Source organism: Oncorhynchus mykiss, chromosome 21 (genome assembly GCF_057628025.1).
Source record: "Oncorhynchus mykiss isolate SJ-2025 chromosome 21, ASM5762802v1, whole genome shotgun sequence".
Lineage (NCBI taxonomy): Eukaryota > Metazoa > Chordata > Actinopteri > Salmoniformes > Salmonidae > Oncorhynchus > Oncorhynchus mykiss.
The window spans coordinates 33,038,886-33,058,169 of record NC_143042.1 but is presented as its reverse complement, the minus strand read 5'-3'; the positions used below and the strand labels follow the sequence as shown (position 1 = coordinate 33,058,169).

Genomic DNA, 19,284 nt, shown 5'->3' with positions numbered 1-19,284 from the left:
CAAAGTAGAAAAAATACAGAAATGGTTTGTGGAGATTGGTGTGGAAGAACTTGACTGGCCTGCATAGAACCCTGACCTCAACCCCATCGAACACCTTTGGGATGAATTGGAACGTCGACTGGCTGCCAGGCCTAATCGTCCAACATCAGTGCCCGACCTCACTAACGCTCTTGTGACTGAATGGAAACAAGTCCCTGCAGTAATGTTCCAACATCTAATGGAAAGCGTTCCCAGAAGAGTGGAGGGTGTTATATCAGCAAAGGTGTCCACATACATTTGGTTATGTAGTGTAAATGGTGGGATATGTCTGCTGGTCTTCATTAGCGAGTCAGATGAATTCAAAGGAACGAAACATAAACTTGTACAGTTCATTCTGGGCGCAACGGTAGCGTGGCCGAGCGGTCTAAGGCGCTGGATTAAGGCTCCAGTCTCTTCGGGGGCGTGGGTTCGAATCCCACCGCTGCCAATGTTTTTTCTTTGTTTAAATTTTCATAAATAATTATATTTTATATACGACTATAATCTATGATATATTTCCTTTAATGTGCAAAAGTCACTCACATCATTACAAAATGTAGTTTGTATTTCCCGAACGCGTTTCTCGAGTGGTACATTGTTCGTACTTTTTTTTAACCTGCGGCAGTCCGTAGTGTATTGATTCTTGAGCAGAAAACGTGTTGTCAAGGTTAGGTGTAGAAACAGAACAGGATTCACTCTTTCCGGATAAAACTCAACATTTACAGGTATCTACTTGCACTTTATCACGTCGATAACAAACTATAATTTAGGGACTGGGACAAGGATAGCTTTGTAGTTAGCAAGCTAACTCTGGTCTTTCGCGCGACGACAACGAGTTGCCTCTGCACTCTTTTGTCGCGTTCCATTTTACTATATCCTTTCATCAAAGCAAATGTGTTGCTGGATAAGTTGTCTCTGTCTGTACAGGGTGCCATTACTCCAAAATAGGAAAACGACTTGAGCACTTTGTATACCGCCAGACTAGCTCTGGTCCACGCGAATACGTCAGCGCGTAACGCTAATTGGAAACCCGACGCATGCGCGTGGACCAGTGCTAGCTACGATAGCTCCTGTCTAATTGTTTGTCTTCCATCTAACTAAACGTTGCTACCTAGCTAACACAATGAAGCCGCCCTCTCGTTCTCGAATACAACCGACGCGCTATGTGAACAAGAAGACCGAAAAGACTGCCTCGAAGCGAAAACCAAAGTTCGCTTGCACGGGATGGAGTCGGACGGAGCAACAGGTCCTGCTGCGGTGCCTCAACAAGCAGAACAAGATGACTGGCGGGATTCACGGGGCAATAGACCTAGAGGCCCTGCACGAAAAACTTCCCAAGCAGTCCAGAGAAGAAGTAAGTTAGCTAGAAAGTGCATTTCAAATTGAGGTCACGATCATTCATTGTGCATGTGAGATATGTATTTCTCTCTGTCTCTCTGTTTGTTTGTCTGTCTGTCTCTTTCTGTGTCTCTCTCGGTGTCTCGCTCTCTACACGAATAGTAAACAAACATTTGACAACTGGGGACATTATGTTGGTTCCCATAAGTTTAAATGCTATTTCTAGGGGGGTTAAGGTTCGATTTAGGGTTAGGGAAAATAGGATGTTGAATGGGACTGAATTGTATGGCCCCACAAGGTTAGCTGCGCATGACTGTGTGTGTGTCCAGTTCTGTATCGTACGTTCATACACAACACACCAATTAGTGTTTCTCTTCCATCCACTCTCCCTCCCAGATCCAGTCCCAGTTGGAGTCTCTGATGATGCATGTGCTGAGAGCGGTGGTGGGCCAGGTGAAGAAGCAGAGGTCTGAGCAGAAGGCAGCCCTGAAGCCCATCCAGCTGTGGGCTGAACTGGCCCATGATATGGCTGGAGCTCTGGAGGAACCCATTACCTCAGCCTTCGCTCAGGTCTGTTCACTTATATATATATATTTCACAATACCACGTCTTTCAAGGGAAGGTGAAAGTATCTCAAAAGGGGCAATTATGTTAGAAAACAGTGCAAACATATGGACTAAAACATCACTAGCCGGCTACCACCTGGTTACTCAACCCTGCACCTTGGAGGCTGATGCCCTATATACAAAGACATGGAATCACTGGCCACTTTAATAATGTTTACATAGTGCTTTACTCATTTCATATGTATATACTGTATTTGATTCTACTGTCAATGCCACTCTGACATTGCTCGTCCTAATATTTATATATTTCATAATTCCATTATTTTACTTTTAGATTTGAGTGTATTGTTGTGAATTGTTAGATACTACTGCACTGTTGGAGCTAGGAACACAAGCATTTCGCTACACCCACAATAACATCTGCTAAATATGTGTATGCGACCAATAACATTTGATTTGACGAGGCTTAAATATTTAGATGATAGTCTAGGCATATTCAAGATTGAAAGTTACAAACTCTCTCTCTCCCATCTCCCCTCTATCGCTCTCTTCCCTTCTCCCTCAATCTTCTCTCCAGATGCTAGTTATCTCAGCCACAGAGCCCGGCAGCCTGACCAACTCGGACCCGCCTCGAGAAGACTACCTCCCTAAGCAACAACGCTCCAACTTCAAGACCATACCACCTAGACCCATACCCACACCTATCTCCCCAAAAACCCTAGCCCCCTCAGGGGTATCTAAGAGCCCTATAGTGTTTAACATTGCTTCTACACCCCAACCACCACCTGCAGTCTCTGGTGTTCCTGCCACCCAGCCGTCCACAATGAACCCCGGTTCTGGCGCGTCCAAACAGAGAGGCAGGACCACTACACCAGCCTCTACGGTTGGAGCCCTACCCCAGCCTGGTTGCTCTAACTCCAGCATCCTCAGTCAGATTCAAGAAGGGTCTGCCATTTCCACTCTGCTTACAGTACCAATGCCTGTACAGTCCCTTTCTGCCTCATTGTCTGGTCCTACTACAACACTGCAGTCCCAGTCGGTGGCACAAGGTGGCGCGCATGGGCAGACCATGTCCAACGTCCCTTCCGCTCAGCTGGCAGTGACGTCCTTTCCTGCCCCAGCCGATGTGTCAAAACAACAACAGCCCTCTGCTGCAGCCTCCTCTATTAGGCCGCAGCCTCAGCATCCCGGGGCTGGGCCAAGGAAAAGTAAACATGCGGATGAGAACACACCTAGATACACAGGCCTGGGGAGCATTGTGGACTTTGAGAAAATCTATCGGTTCTTAAGTACGGTCCATGTGCAGAGTGAATGCTTCAAACTGACTCCTATGGGTGAGATGATAGCTATTGTTGGGGTGGGGTGTAAGTTATACACTTTTTACCTTATGACAGTCGATAATCTGGTTTCTTTCTTTCTACATGTCTTACCAGGTTTGGGGTCAATTCCATTTTAAATTCCAGTCAATTCAGAAAGTTAACCAAATTTTAATTGTTCATATTCCCATTTGAAAAGCGTTGAAGATAATTTGAATTTTTGTGTAGTTCTGGAATATACCGGGATTGAAATGGAATTGACCCCAACCCTGCTTGTTATACAACCAATTGCTTGTAAAGATGCATTTGGGTCAAGAGGATAACACATTAGAGCACTAGGCTATTTCCAATGTGGTCAACATGCTCTGTCACATTCATATGTTGCAAAAAGATTGGCCAGTCTGTCCCATTTCCTCATCATAATCTTCTTCTTGTTCCTGTTCTTCTTTGACTTCTTTTTCCCCAGAAAGTGCTATAATACTGGACCTGCTGATGTCTCTGCCTGAAGAGCTCCCCCTCCTGGACTGTGCCAGACTGCAGCACCACCTGCTCCAGGTACTGTACACTCAACTGCAGATCTAAGATCAGATTGCCCAGCTGATCTAGGATCAGTTTAGCTTTTTAATTCATAATGAATAAGACCTGGGACTTTATCCACAAAGTATTAGTGCAGCTCTATGATCAGTTTATCTTTTTAATTTAGCAAGGAATACGAGTTGGGACCTGATCCTAGATCACCACTCCAACTTTGAGACCCTTTGTGAGTACGGGCCCAGGCCTAGAATTGCGGATGGGTCATAGATCTCCACCTCACTCATTTCTGTGTGAGGGAGTTTGCCCTTTTGCTAGTCAGACCTCTCCACCATCTTACGTTTTCTCTTTTTAATATATTCTTTCCACCATCTCTCCCTTTTTGAGAGATTTTTGACAACATTGCTCTGTTTTCTTCTCACCCCTAGGTCCATGAACGGTTCTCAGCCCCGGTTCCCAAAGTGACCCAGGAGGGCACTGGTACTGGGAGGCCCTGGTCCTCAGCAGCGGGAGATCAAAGAAGACAAGATGGAGCAACAGATGGAGGAGCAATACTTGTTGCTGTGACAACGCCCCCAAGTCTAGATGCTGGTGACAAGGTGGGGGCCCCACTTCAAGTACAACAGGGGAGTCAGGTAGAAGGAGGAAGAGGTGTGGCTATTAGTGGAATGCCAGATGGTCTGGGAAGTGATGGGATGGAATTAACCTCAACCAATCAGGGTGTGGCTGCAACGGTGGTGCCTGCCAACCTGGTCGCCGGGTGTTCCAATTCCGTTGCTAAGGATGGGGCTGTGCCGTTGCAGGGGAGTACAGAGGAAAGAGCGGGAACTGAGACTGTCGCGCCTTCACAGGACAATGGACAAGCCCAGGGACAAACGCCCACGACCAATGACACGTCAGCAAAGTCAGGGACGGCTACGCAAAGAAAATCTGACTGGGAGAAGGCGGGACTCTGTCCCCTTAACCCCTTCATGGTGCCTTTGAAACTGTTGGCACGGAAACAGATCCAGTCGCTGGACGAGGTTGTGTTACAGTAGCCTCCATTTTGTTTACATTTTGAGACAACAAAACAAAAAAAAACAAAATAGCTGACAACTTGAGGATTTCATAGAATGTTCTAAAGCCTTGGATTAGTACAGCAGTACTTAAGTTCTTTAATTAGAAATGTCTCACTTTAACCTTCATTCATGGTTCATTTGATTGTGGTTTGTCATTTTTGGTTGCTTTGATATTATGCAGTTTACAAAAATGAGTCAGGAAATAAATCTTTGATTTTATTACACATTTCAAAGATGTTTTGAGTGTTCAATATCTGTTCTCTGTATACAGACACGTTGTTAGGCCATGTTATTATATACATGTGATATTACAACATTATTCATTAGCTTTAGTACCAACGTTAAAAATGAGTACTGCTAATTGTCAAACTGGCATAAGTTGCATCATATCATTGGTAAAACAGTTTTTGCTGTTTCATTCAGTCGTCGCTCCCAAAGAGGAGACCTTCCAATACAGATCTTGTTCCAGTCTGTTTTTTTCCCGGTGGTCGATGAAACACTGATTTAAAGGATGATCCAAGACATCTCAGAGTGACTTTATCTCCGGTCTGCTTATCATAAACTGTCAGGCAATATTGAAAAAAGGTATTTAAGTATGGAATAGGTTTTTAAAGTCAACATTAGCTCCTCCATAGTATCCCTATGTAGTAATTTACCATGAAAGTACACCAGTTTATAAAGTGCAACCACAGTATAACATATTTTACAGCTTTTTTAAACCGGTTGAATGACAATTGTCAAACTCAAGGCCCGAGAGCCTATACAATCTGTTTTTTTTTTTTTTTTTTGTCGCAGCAAAACGATGTCTATCGACATTGAAATTACTAAAACCAAATCAAAAGTTTGTAGAAATTATATTGGACCTTCATTTATAGTCTCTTCACTTTTGTCCAGCTTGCTAACAGTCATTGAAATGAAAGCTAGACATTCTGGGAGCATCAGAAATTCCAAAAGCGCTAGACTAATTTTTGCAAATTTTGACGACAAAGAAATACAGTATATAATACATTTTAAATGTGGCATTCTGTCCTTCTTTCCGCCTTTGATTGGCTGCCAGGGTCACTCAATGCAAAACGTTGCCCTGAAGAGGTCGGTCGGTTCAGGTGTCTGTGTCTGCGTCCCTATCAGGTGTCTGCGTCCCTATCAGCCCCCCAGGAACTGGTAGATGGTCTCCTGGATGGACACCTTTAGGAGAAGAAAGAGTAAGAACAAAGCTTTACTGTCCAATTTTATTTATCATGTTTTTGTTGCTTTTTAACCCCTTGAGAAAGTGTTTAAGTGACTTGCTCAAGGGTGACAGCGTCAGGAGATGGCATCTAGTATAGGTTTGAATAGAATCCCCACCTGTGCCTGTGTTCCATGGTAGGGAGACGGTGGAGGAGTCTCCCTCTGCCTCGTACTGCAAGCCCACTCGGCCACCATAAGGTGGGTTAGGGTTATTCTCTATGATAGTGGAGAAAAAATATATTTACAAATGGTCCCCCAAGCTAATCATGTTTTACTGAGGAGGATAATTAATAAAAACTTTTTTGGTGAAGGTGTTATGCCACACTTTTAAAGTCAGACTTTGTATAACAATGGCATATTATCCCTTTAACTAGAGTCGATGTCCGCGCCCACATGGGATATAATTAGCATTTTTTTTATTTTTAAATACACATAAAAATCTGTCTAAGCTATATCTTTTTTTGTTGTTGCATGGGCTGCATCTCAACACTGCTGGCCTTCTGTTTTGGCCTTCTGCACTTGCGGTGAAAGGTGGCAGCGCTACAGCTGTGTTTGTCTGACCAAGAGACATCCTGAAAAATCGGTCTTCACAAAAACGTCTGTAGTGTCCGAACGTCCTACAAACTATTGTGACCCCTCTATGGAAAGATGACACTCTCACACACACGATGGTGTTCTCCGTTTTGCTCTACGGCCCCCACAAGCGTCAGACTCGTCTGAATTCGGTACTGCCAATCTGCCAACTTCTGTCTGCAGCATCCGAACAGTTTGGGCCACACACTAATATGAACCCTCTTTGGAAAGGTGAGACTCTCACGAACACCTACATGTCGGTCCAGGACGCTCACGAGACTCGTCTGAAAGTAGCCCGGTACGAGTTTATAAAAATGAATGCCCCTTTTTGTCCTCAGAACAGCCTCAGGTCAGGGCATGAATTCTCAGAGCATGGATTCTACAAGGTGTCAACATGCTGGCCCATGTTGGCTCCAATGCTTCCCACAGTTGTGTCAAGTTGGCTGGATGTCTTTTGGGCGGTGGACCATTCTTGACACACGGAAAACTGTTGAGTGTGAAAAACCCAGCAGCATTGCAGTTCGTGACACACTCAAACCGGTGCGCCTGGCACCTACTACCATTTTCTGTGGCAGGGACTGGGAGAATGTTCAGGATCGAGGGAAAGAATAACAAATACAATTGCAGAGAGATCCTTGATGAAGACCTGCCCCAGAGCGCTCAGGACCTCAGAAGGTTCACCTTCTAACAGGACAACGACCCTAAGCACACAGCCAAGACAATGCAGGAGTTGCTTCGGGACAAGTCTCTGAATGTCCTTGAGTGGCCCAGCCAGAGCCCGGACTTGAACCTGATCGAACATCTCTGGAGAGAGCTGAAACTAGCTGTTCAGCAACGCTCCTATTCCAACCTGATAGAACTTGAAGAATGGGAGAAACTCCCCAAATACAGATGTGCCAAGCTCGTAGCGTCATACCCGAGAAGACTCCAGGCTGTTATCGCTGCCAGGTGCTTCAACAAATTACTGAGTAAAGCATCTGAATACTTTTATAAATGTGATATTTCAGTTTTTATTTTTACAAATTAGCAAACAATTATTAAAACCTGTTTTTGCTTTGTCATTATGGGGTATTGTGTATAGATTGAAAAACAATTTAACACATTTTAGAATAACGCTGTAAAATAACAAAAAAACATTTTTTTTACATTTACGGTAATGTGGTTACATACAGTGGGGAAAACAAGTATTTGATACACTGCCGATTTTGCAGGTTTCCTACTTACAAAGCATGTAGAGGTCTGTAATTTTTATCATAGGTACACTTCAACTGTGAGAGACGGAATCTAAAACAAAAATCCAGAAAATCACATTGTATGATTTTTAAGTAATTAATTTGCATTTTATTGCATGACATAAGTATTTGATCACCTACCAACCAGTTAGAATTCCGTCTCTCACAGACCTGTTAGTTTTTCTTTAAGAAGCCCTCCTGTTCTCCACTCATTACCTGTATTAATTGCACCTGTTTGAACTCGTTACCTCTATAAAAGACACCTGTCCACACACTCAATCAAACAGACTCCAACCTCTCCACAATGGCCAAGACCAGAGAGCTGTGTAAGGACATCAGGGATAAAATTGTAGACCTGCACAAGGCTGGGATGGGCTACAGGACAATAGGCAAGCAGCTTGGTGAGAAGGCAACAACTGTTGGCGCAATTATTAGAAAATGGAAGAAGTTCAAGATGACCGTCAATCACCCTCGGTCTGGGGCTCCGGTATGAAACAGAGAGGTGCCGGATCTTGGATCCAGTTCGAATTAAGCTCCGAGTTTGACTATACAGTAGTATGACTACAATTTGATTATACACATAGAAAGTTTTCCCAAGTTCTCAGGTCTAATTATCATTGCCATAATTTCACAGTTCACTCACTGATACTTTAAAAAGTCGTAATTAATATAATGCATGCATTTTTGTGTTTTTTTCGGAGGTTCAATCAGTGAGGTTTAAAAAAATTGCCTGATAAATCCTCAAAAGTGGTATAGTATATTGTATTGCTGACTATAACTTCACCAGCAGCCAAATGCAGTTTAAAACCACACCCATCATTAGAGAATCTAATACATGTTCCATTCAACTTAATTAGCCTACCCATTAAGTATACCTATAACAGCCATAGAAAGTGTATTGTATTGCTGATGACTAACACTAACTTAAGTTACCAGCTGTTAACCCTAACAGAGGCAATAGAGGTCCGTTTTACCAGTTTTTTTTTTTTTTTAATCTTTCTGAAATTTCTGAACTTTGTCAATCAGCTAGTTACCAATTTTCTTTTCCTTTTTTTTTTACCATGATTACCAACAAAATAATATATGTTTAACATGATTTCTGTGTTTACCATCACAAATAGATTAAAGCACCGAATTTGGCACAGAGGTATGTACCCTGAAAAGATATCGATATGGAGCCACCCCAGATTAGGCCCCTTGAGGGCATGGCAACCGCTATAACTAAAAAATAACTAAATAAAGTATTCATATCCCTTGACTTATTCCACATTTTATTGCATTACAGCCTGAATTCAAAATTGATTAAATATTTTTTTTCTCACCTATCTACACACAATACCCCATAATGATAAAGTGAAAACAGGTTTTTTGACATTTTAGTACATTTTTTGAAAATAAAATAAAGAAATATCTAGTTTACATACGTATTCACACCCCTGAGTCAATACATGTTAGAATCACCTTTGGTCTTTCTGGGTAAGTCTCTAAGAGCTTTGCACACCTGGATTGTACAATGTTTGCCCATTTATTATTTTACAAATTCTTCAAGCACTGTCAAATTGGTTGTTGATCATTGCTAGACAACCATTTTCAAGTCTTGCCATATATTTTCAAGTAGATTTAAGTAAAAACTGGAACTATGCCACTCAGGATCATTCACAATCTTCTTGGTAAGCAACTCCATTGTAGATTTGGCCTTTTCTTTTAGGTTATTGTCCTGCTTAAAGGTGAATTCATCTCCCAGTGTCTGGTGGAAAGCAGACTGAATAAGATTTTCCTGTAGCATTTAGCCTGTGCTTAGCTCCATTCCATTTTATTTTTTTTTATCCTGAAAAACAATGTCCCAGTCCTTAACAATTACAAGCATACCCATAACATGATGCGTCCACCACTATGCTTGAAAATATGGAGAGTGGTACTCAGTAATGTGTTGTATTGGGTTTTCCAAAAACATAACACTTTGTATTCAAACACTTTGCCACATTTTTTGCAGTATTTCTTTAGTGTCTTGTCGCAAACAGGATGCATGTTTTGGAATATTTTCATTCTGTACAGGCTTCCTTCTTTTCACTCTGTCAATTAGGTTAGTGTTGTGGAGTAACTACAATGTTGTTGATCAATTGTCCGTTTTCTCCTATCACAGCCACTAAACTCTGTAACTGTTTTAAAGTCACCTGTGGCCTTATGGTGAAATCTTTAAAACGGTTTCCTTCCTCTCCAGCAACTCAGTTAAGAAGGACAGCTGTATTGATACACCATCCAAAGTGTAATTAATAACCTCACCATGCTCAAAGGCATATTCAATGTCTGCTTTTGTTTGTACCCATCTACCAATAGGTGCCCTTCTTTGCGAGGCATTGGAAAACCTGCCTGGTCTTTGTGATTGAATCTGTGTTTTAAATGCACTGCTCGACCGAGGGACCTTATAGATAATTGTATGTGTGGGGTACAGAGATGGGGTATTAATATAAAGAATCATGTTATACACTATTATTGCACACAGGGTGAGTTCATGCAACTTATTATGTGACTTGTTAAGCAACTTTTGACTCTTGAACTTATTTAGGCTTGACATACCAAAGGGGTTGAATACTGTACTCATTGACTCAAGATATTTCAGATTTTAATTTTTAATTAATAATTTGTAAACATTTCAAAAAACATAATTCAACGTTGACATGATGGGTTATTGTCTGTAGGCCAGTGACAAAAAATCTCAATTTAAATTCAGGCTGTAACACAACAAAATGTGGAACATGTCAAGGGGTGTGAATACTTTCTAAAGGCACTGTACATATTTAGCTTCCAGTCAATGTATTTATACCAGGTTGAGAGTCTCATCTTTCAGATCCAATTAGATCTGAGTTGGTTAGTTAATAGACCAATAAGACAGAAAGTTCCAAATAGCTAATTTTCCCCTCCCCACTCAGACCAACTCCCAGGCAGTCCTAGCTAAATTCTTGCTTGAGAAATTGCTCTTTGCTAAGAAGCTGTTTTTGTTTATTTTTCACCATTCTAATTGGGGTGGGGGGGGGACACAGGTACATTACTAACTGTTACCCAAAAATATCTGTATTGGACTTTTAAGCTCAAAATATGTTTGCATTTTTTGGGTTAAATGTAATTTAAAATCACACAAAGCATAGAAAAGGGAAAGTATTTTCCATTCAAATGCATTCAGTATGGGATCTTACCTATAACTGCCATCAATAGTAGAAAACACCATAGTATATCCATAGCATGGGTTCTCTTGAGAGCCATGATTGCTCAGGGGCAACCGCTATCTTAACATGACATTCAACAAGAGCTGAGGTGCATATTACGCTGTATATACAATGACTTAGAAGTGACTAAAGGGAGGTGGTCTGTGTCAAACGAGCTGTTGCTCCAATATTTAACCATCACCTCTCTTTGATCTCTAAATAGGATTTATTATAGCCTTGGTGTGAGGACAGGAGGGAAGTGATGCGATGGCAAGGCAATAAATAAGAGATATGTAGCTCCAATGGAGCTACCATTGTAGAAGATAACAAAGGGTTGTAAATTGTATAGCTTGTTATTCACATGCGGCAATAAATGTTCTTCGTACTTTATTTTTTAATTCTCTGCAACCAACCAACCGATCAACGCTCTAGATGCAAGGACTCACAGTCCGTGACAACCACATGATTTCTTTAACCATGTTTTGAAGCTACACCTTGTTTGTTTACAATGGAATGGATGGACAAATGCATTAATTAATGAATGAATGTGTCTTGTTTTGGATTCAAGGTTTCCAGCAAGACAATAACCTCAAGCACTAATCAAAATCCACCCAAAAAATTGTTAATTGACCACATAATCAACATTTTGCAATGGCCATCTCAGTTTCCAGGCTTGAAACCCATTGAAAACCTGTGGTTTGAATTGAAGAGGGCAGTCCATAAGGAATTGTGTAAGATCCATCCCAATGTGTTCTCCAATCTCATAACACATTTGAAGAAAAGTGTTATCTTCCCAAGGGGAGGTTGCTAGAGTATTGAACATTTTGACCCCTATCTTCCTGAGACATTTTTTGTATTACTTGTTAAACATCTCTTTCTCTGAGCAATTGTATTAGTATAATTAGCATAGAATATAGCTCAGTATTTGTATTCTTTATTTTTATCAAGGGTGCTAATAATTATGGACCTGACTGTATATGACTCTGCACCACTACAGCACAAGAGGGTTCCAATGCAATCCAACACATTTATACTCCCTTATAAATTAACTTAATTTTTATCAACGGTTTTGCAGTAATTGAGTGGAATCAGCTGTGAATTTGTCAAGTGTCCATGAGAAAGTTCACTGGGACTTCTGTTGATCCTGCAGTTACTGCAAGCCGTCCTTTGCCAGATCCATCTACAGGAAACACTTGCTCGCACTCTCAATTGTATCACTGTTGTATGGTTTACCACGCTCCCAATCTCTGATAAGAAGCAGAATGTGATCCTCAACTCATGTGATTCCTCCATGGCAAACTCGCTGATAATGTCTTTTCAACACAAGTCATTATTTCACACAGGTCAATCCCGCCTGTTAAAGTTTTACAACACTGACATGAGATAGTACTAGGGCTGTTATGGTGACCATATTACCGCCACACCGGCAGTCACGAGTCATGAGCGCAGTCACATTCCATGTGACCGTTTAGACACGGTAACTAGGCTTCTCCACTCTCTGATGCTGCTGATGGTCATTAGTAGCTTCTCAAACTTGCTGACTGCCTGGCACTCAGCATTCTATTGTCCCTCAAATCACTCTGACATCATTGCAAATGTTTTCGAAGAAATCTAGTCGAACACCCCATGAGGTCATGCTGCGCAACATTTGTATAGGCTATGCTTGAGAAAACAGAGTTTTGATGGCCTCTATTTAAAAAAGAGGATCCTATCAGCTTTCTATTGACTAGGCCTACTATATTTATTTATTTATCAGATTTCCTAATATTAAGCACATTACCTGGCATGAATGTGAACCACAGGAAACGCGTCCTCCATTCCCTATATAAATGCATAGATGACATGTTCTTTTATTCCCATGTTCCTGTTCCGAGACCCCCTGCCAGGGTAACCTGGCAGGGGGTCTGCCCTCAGAATTTTGGGGGGCATCTATAGCTCATTTCCTGCATTTCTAGGACTGGCCCCAACTAAAAAAAAATCTTAGTCCACCAAGAGTAGTCTGAATTTATGAATTTAGAATCTATCGCATCCCACAACTGTCCCAGAGTATGTTTGGAATATTTATTTATTGCACAGAAGGACAAGTTGACCAATAGAATATGTCAACTTTTGTACTATGGGGGAATAGTAGATTGACATGTTTTTTCTGTTCGTTAGGCCTGATCATCTTGTTGGCTCACTAAAAGTAGGCTAAATGTTGACAGTTCTAACATCTTCAATATGAGAATTCAATAGAGGGACATGCAGTTGCATCCCCGATGTGTCTGTCTTCACTTGTAGCCTACTTCTTAGCCGAGATGTCTGTGAGAAGGACCCGATCGATCACGTGATGGGCATTGACTAATAAGAATTGAGATATCTGAGAGATCCATGTGAGTGAGAGGTGCTTCGGAGCACGGCAGCTAGAGGGGAATTATAATTATTATATTCAGCCCAAGGGCAAAACGGCCACTTTGGCTGCAAAAGGCATGGATTTTTTAGGTTATATTGCGGCCACACTAGGGGCATGCCGCTGGGATACTCGAAGCCTGGTGAGAATATTATCAAGTGCTTGTGCACAAGAAACAAATCAGGGCTCATGCCTTTCATGCAACTTTTTCAAATCATCATTAGAATTGCCTCACGCAGCATTAGAATGTATTAAAAATCTAAACATATATCCCAACGTTTGTATCACAACTAAAGTTGCATGAATTAAGCATATAGGAGGACCTGTTTATTTGTTAACCGCTCAACACAGAATAGTGCGTGTGTGTGTGTGTGTGTGTGTGTGTGTGACCGGTGCTGCTTAAGACTATGGAGGATTTGAAAAAATTGTTATGAGCATGTTCTTATTTCTATTACAGCATATTGGGTGACTGTCATTCATATTCCATTCACCCAGCTCCATATTACATCAATAGTTTTAGGCTCCTACATGATATTCGATTTTTCCCTATACCTATCATGAGGTTGCTTCAACCTAGTCTACAGAATGGCGCCACTTTGGTTTTAGAAGTGGGGGGACATAACCTGGTGGGGGGGTCTGCGGTACTTTTCCCCAGAATTTTTGTTGGAATCAAAAGCTAATTTCCTTAATTTTTACACAATCCAATATGCCGCCTCCATATAGAAAATTTTCCGACCAGCCAGCCCAAGCCCCCTGCACGCCCGACCCCCATCAGTCTAGTAATAACTTAACTCTCTCCCAACACAATTTCCTTCCCAGTTCACCTCTTTAGTGTTTTTAATTCCCAAGGGAAAGGTTTGGAAACAACAACAAAAAACACCTCAAATATACATTAACACACAGAAATAGCACATCCTCCATAGGACTGAGCAGCCCAGCCTCTAGGGATTGCCTAAATAGGAATCTCCCCTGACGTGGGCATGTTTTCAATACAGACTCCTTTAGTCGTACTGAAATTCCATATAAGGCATCCAGACCTTATGAAAGTTGCTCAGTATTTTCTTAATCTTGTAATAAATCAAATCTAGTGACACATAACTAGACATTGTGGGAGGATAACCAACCTTCCAATTAATGGCAATGCTTTTCTTAGCTGCTATAAATGCTTGGTTACACAGTTTCTTCAGATAACGGTCCCCAGTATCAACATTTCCAAGCAAACAAAAACAGGGTGATTTCACCTCCTGATGATTATGATGACTGATCGTGTTAGAACTAAAAAAAAACAAGGCTTAATCATGCTCTCTTTCTATCCATGTCTCTCGTCTGCATGTATGTTTTGACGTGAGAGAGGAAGCCAGTCCCGTCATCACCACCTCACCCACTCTTAAGATAACCTTCAGGCCAACTGGGGGCCCAAGGCTGGTTAGGAGACACCGCTAGAGACACTGTAATTGTGTTGAACTGAGAGAATATTAGGGTAGCACTGTAAATTCATGAATCATATGCTGTCTGCCTCTGTTCTTACCTCTTTCCCTTTGTCTTCTACACCTCGTCTTTCTTCCTCGTTTTATAATGCACACCATATGTGCATTGAAGTATAGATTGAACTGGTATTTATAATATAATATTACAATTATCATAATTATAATGCATTTATTATGTATTTATAACACCTGGATAATTAACGTATTTCAATCAAGTGTTTCACATTCTCCACTTGTTGAAATTAAGTATCACATTGAAATACTATGAAGGGAGATAGATATGCATAGGTTTTTTTTCTGTATATATGAATTACAAATCAGCCTTTACTTAAATCATGTTTCTAGTCTATTGCATAGTTACAATGTGTAATCATTGATGTCCCAGGAGCAGGAGTGGTAAACACTGTTGAAGTGTATAATTGTCAGTCATACATGCAGACACAGCATCATTCAAAGAATGGAGATTGATACACCTGGTATTGGATATGACTGAAAAAGAATGTCTCACAGAGATTCATATGCAGTAAATGCTTTAGCTAGCTTGATTCTTTACATCTTTACATGCATTCTTTACATCTTTACATGCATTTGTGTGCAGACCTCTACTATGCACCATGACAGTGAAACCTGTAACATTAGAGCTGTTTACTACTGTGTCTGTGAAAAGTAGGGAATTAGCTTGGGAAACTGACAGATCAATAACTTTACACTGTCAGATTGACTAATATAACTCAAATTGCACTGAGAAAACGTCAGAATAACAATCTTCAATTGTTTGGCCTATGGTTTCATCTTCTGATTCAGGTCTAGTGTGATTGAGGCAAAATAATAGCTAATGTTGCCTCCCGAGTGGCGCAGCGTTCTAAGGGACTGCATCGCGTCACTACAGATCTGAGTTCGATGCTGTGTTGCAGCCGTCCGCTTCCGGGGAACCCATGAGGCAGCGCACAATTGTCCCAGCGTCGTCCGGCTTAGGGGAGAGTTTGGCCGGCTGGGATGTCCTTGTCCCATCACTCTCTAGTGATTCCTTGTGGCATCCGGGCGCCAGCTTCCTCCGACACATTGGTGCGGCTGGCTTCCGGGTTAACACAAGCATGGGAGTTGCAGCGATGGGACGAGACTGTAACTACCAGTTGGATATCTACAAAATCGGCAGGTTAAAAGTCAGGTGAAAAAAATATGAAATGCCCTGGTGGTTGATGACTTTTTGCAAATCTAATGAGTTTCCCACGTAGATGTTTTGGTGGAAACAATGTTGATTCAACAAGTTTTTGCCCAGTGTGTACCGCCTTGCACACGTTTGACTGCATCTAGCTGATCTGGGGTGTAATCAATAGTACAAAAACTAGAGTTTTTATTGGACAACTTCAGGTAAGTCCATCCCCGTTTGGTTCTGTTTGCTTCTGTCCAAGAAATGCTTTGCAACAGAATCGGTAGGATGAACTCACCCCTGATCCCCCTCACACAAAGTTCACTTTCATAGAAAACACATACACCATCACTGTGCTCATTGTATAAGTCCTTCTCTCATCTACAGTGCCTTCGGAAAGTATTCAGACCCCTTGACTTTTTCCACATTTTGTTATGTTACAGCCTTATTCTAAAATAGATTAAATATTTATTTTTCCCCCTCATTAATCTACACACAATACCCCATAATTATGAAGCAAAGCCACTCCTGCGTTGTTTTGGCTGTGTGCTCAGGGTTATTGTCCTGTTTGAAGGTGAACCTTTGCCCCAGTATGATGTCCTGAGCGTTCTGGAGCAGGTTGTCATCAAGGATCTCTCTGTACTTTGCGCCGGTCATCTTTGCCTCGATCCTGACTAGTCTCCCAGTCCCTGCTGCTGAAAAACATCCCCACAGCATGATGCTGGCACCACCATGCTTCACTGTAGGGATGGTGCCAGGTTTCCTCCAGACGTGACACTTGGCATTCAGGCCAAAGAATTCAATCTTGGTTTCATCAGACCAGAGAAACTTGTTTCTCATGGTCTGAGAGTTTTTAAGTGCCTTTTGGCAAACTCCAAGGGGAATGTCATGTGCCTTTTACTGATGAGTGGCTTCCGTCTGACCACTCTATCATAAAGGCCTGATTGGTGGGGTGCTGCAGAGATGGTTGTCCTTCTGGAGGGTTCTCCCATCACCACATGGTTCCAAATTTCTTCCATTTAAGAATGGAGGCCACTGTGTTCTTGGGGACCTTCAATGCTGCAGACATTTTTTGGTAACCTTCCACAGGTCTGTGCCTCGACACAATCCTGTCTCAGAGCTCTACTGACATTCCTTCGACCTCATGGCTTGGTTGTTGCTCTGACATGCACTGTCAACTGTGGGACCTTATAGCGACGGGTGTGTGCCTTTCCAAATCATGTCCAATCAATTAAATTTACCACAGGTGTTCTCCAATGAAGTTGTAGAATCATCTCAAGGATGATCAATGGAAACAGGATGCACCTGAGCTCAATTTCGGGTCTCATAGCAAAGGGTCTGAATACTTATGTAAATAAGGTATTTCTGTTAGAAATGTTTTATACATTTGCAAACATGTCTAAAAACCTGTTTTTAATTTGTCATTATGGGGTATTGTGTGTAGCTTGCTGAGGATTTATTTATGTTTTAATCCATTTTATAAGAAGTCTGTAACGTAACAAATGTGGAAAAAGTAAAGGGGTCTGAATACTTTCCGAAGGCACTGTATGTGCTCTCCTCCTCTCATCTTTTCTCTCCGCTTGTGGACATTAGTGCACAGCACAACAGCTGCCTGTGACCATGCGAAAAAACCTCTCTAAGCCAAACCTTCATACCATAACCGATACACAGCCTACATCATTGTCACCGTATTAGCTAACGCCATAGTCTACATAGCTACCAGAACTAACGCTTTAGTAAACCCACAATCCAATCCATGTGTACAATCACGCAGTACAGAAAGGAGTTTAGCAGTTACACCGGCAGTCCTCGGTGGCAATAAATTAATAAAAACAAATGTTTAGCTCGATTTGAGTTGCAGTGTTGGATAGCCTTGGCCAGCTAGCTAACATAAATAGCAGTCCTCTCTGAGTCAGGTTGTCGAGTAGGCTTAATTAGCTGCATTAGTTAGCGTGAAAGGTATACAAAAATAAATAAAATGCTACAAAATATATCTCTGCTGCTTCTCCTTCATTTCAGAAAAAAATATTTGTTTTAAACTGTGCAACTATTGTCTTTCTCTCTCTTTGAGTCAACTACTCACCACACTTTGTGCACTGCAGTGCTAGCTAGCTGTACCTTGTGCTTTCAGTACTAGATTCATTCTCTGATCCTGTGATTGGATGGACAACATGTCAGTTCATTCTGCAAGAGCTCTGATAGGTTGGTGGACGTCCTCCAGAAGTAGTCATAATTACCGTGTAAGTCTATGGAAAGGGGTGAGAACAATAAGCCTCCTATGTTTTTGAAAATAGCTGTTGAGGCTACTGTAGACCTTCATTGCAAAACAGTGTGTTTTAATCAGTTATTTGGTGATGTTAATATGTTTTCTATAGTTGAATCTAGAAATAAACTTTAATATTTCACTATTTAAATTTTTATGAAATTCGCTGAGTAGGATGGTCCTCCCCTTCCTCCTCTGAGGGGCCTCCACTGTGTGTGTGTCCTGAATTATAAATGAGGCCAACTCTGATGCCACCTACCTTTCGTTAATATTTTAGTGTGCACCTGGAAGCACCATCAGAAACACACACACAAACGGAAGCACCATCAGCTGGGGTTTGAGAGTATGGTGGAAAAATTGCAAGATTATGTTATAATACTTTTATTGCATCAAATGGTTGTTTTAGTCAACATAATAGAGTATTCTGTTAACTATTGTGTGGGGATTCTACTGAGGATGGGCCTCTGGGAAATAACACTGACAGGAGATCTACAATGTCTTTTGGGTGATAAAACCTAAAGAGCATTCCAGAGCATGAATTAATGTTTCTGTTCTATACTGTACCAGGCCGACATGGTTCTAGTTTGGAGTCGGAGGGCCAGACACTGGTCTCTACACAATGAAAACTGTTGACACAGCAGATACTGTCTGCTATGTATTATAGGTGTCACATGGAGGACACTGGAGAGTCGAAGCAGGTACTGGGAGTAAAACATGTAATAAAGTACAGACATGGCACGAGACAGGAACAGTGTCAGCAAACTAATAACACAGACAAAAACAATTAAGGCAGCAGCAGGGAACAGAGCTGGGGAACTGACAAATATAGGGGAGGAAATAAACAGGTGAATAGTGAGTCCAGGTGAGTCCAATATCGCTGATGCGCGTAACGAGGGAAGGCAGGTGTGCGTAATGGATGGCAGGAGTGCGTGA

At 41.6% G+C, this 19,284-nt stretch overlaps 1 protein-coding gene and 1 non-coding gene across 2 annotated transcripts; both read left to right on the top strand.

The window, feature by feature from the left end:
* The first annotated feature begins 384 nt into the window (after window positions 1–384).
* trnal-aag (transfer RNA leucine (anticodon AAG)) lies at window positions 385–466 on the top strand. The gene has a single exon. It is a non-coding gene; the product is annotated as a tRNA-Leu (tRNA).
* Window positions 467–612: 146 nt separating this feature from the next.
* On the top strand, window positions 613–5,060 carry snapc2 (small nuclear RNA activating complex, polypeptide 2). Its single transcript, XM_021577688.3, has 6 exons — window positions 613–743; window positions 1,134–1,372; window positions 1,753–1,926; window positions 2,500–3,256; window positions 3,705–3,793; window positions 4,198–5,060. The coding sequence occupies exons 2-6, from the start codon at window positions 1,142–1,144 to the stop codon at window positions 4,804–4,806; spliced, it is 1,860 nt and encodes a 619-aa protein (XP_021433363.3). The 5' UTR covers window positions 613–743; window positions 1,134–1,141; the 3' UTR covers window positions 4,807–5,060.
* Window positions 5,061–19,284: the final 14,224 nt, after the last annotated feature.

Coding starts and splice junctions, on each gene's coding strand:
- snapc2 (XM_021577688.3), top strand. CDS start 1,142: ATGAAGCCGCCCTCTCGTTCTCGAATACAACCGACGCGCTATGTGAAC. Junction 1,373..1,752: donor CCAAGCAGTCCAGAGAAGAA/GTAAGTTAGCTA, acceptor TCTCCCTCCCAG/ATCCAGTCCCAGTTGGAGTC. Junction 1,927..2,499: donor TTACCTCAGCCTTCGCTCAG/GTCTGTTCACTT, acceptor TCTTCTCTCCAG/ATGCTAGTTATCTCAGCCAC.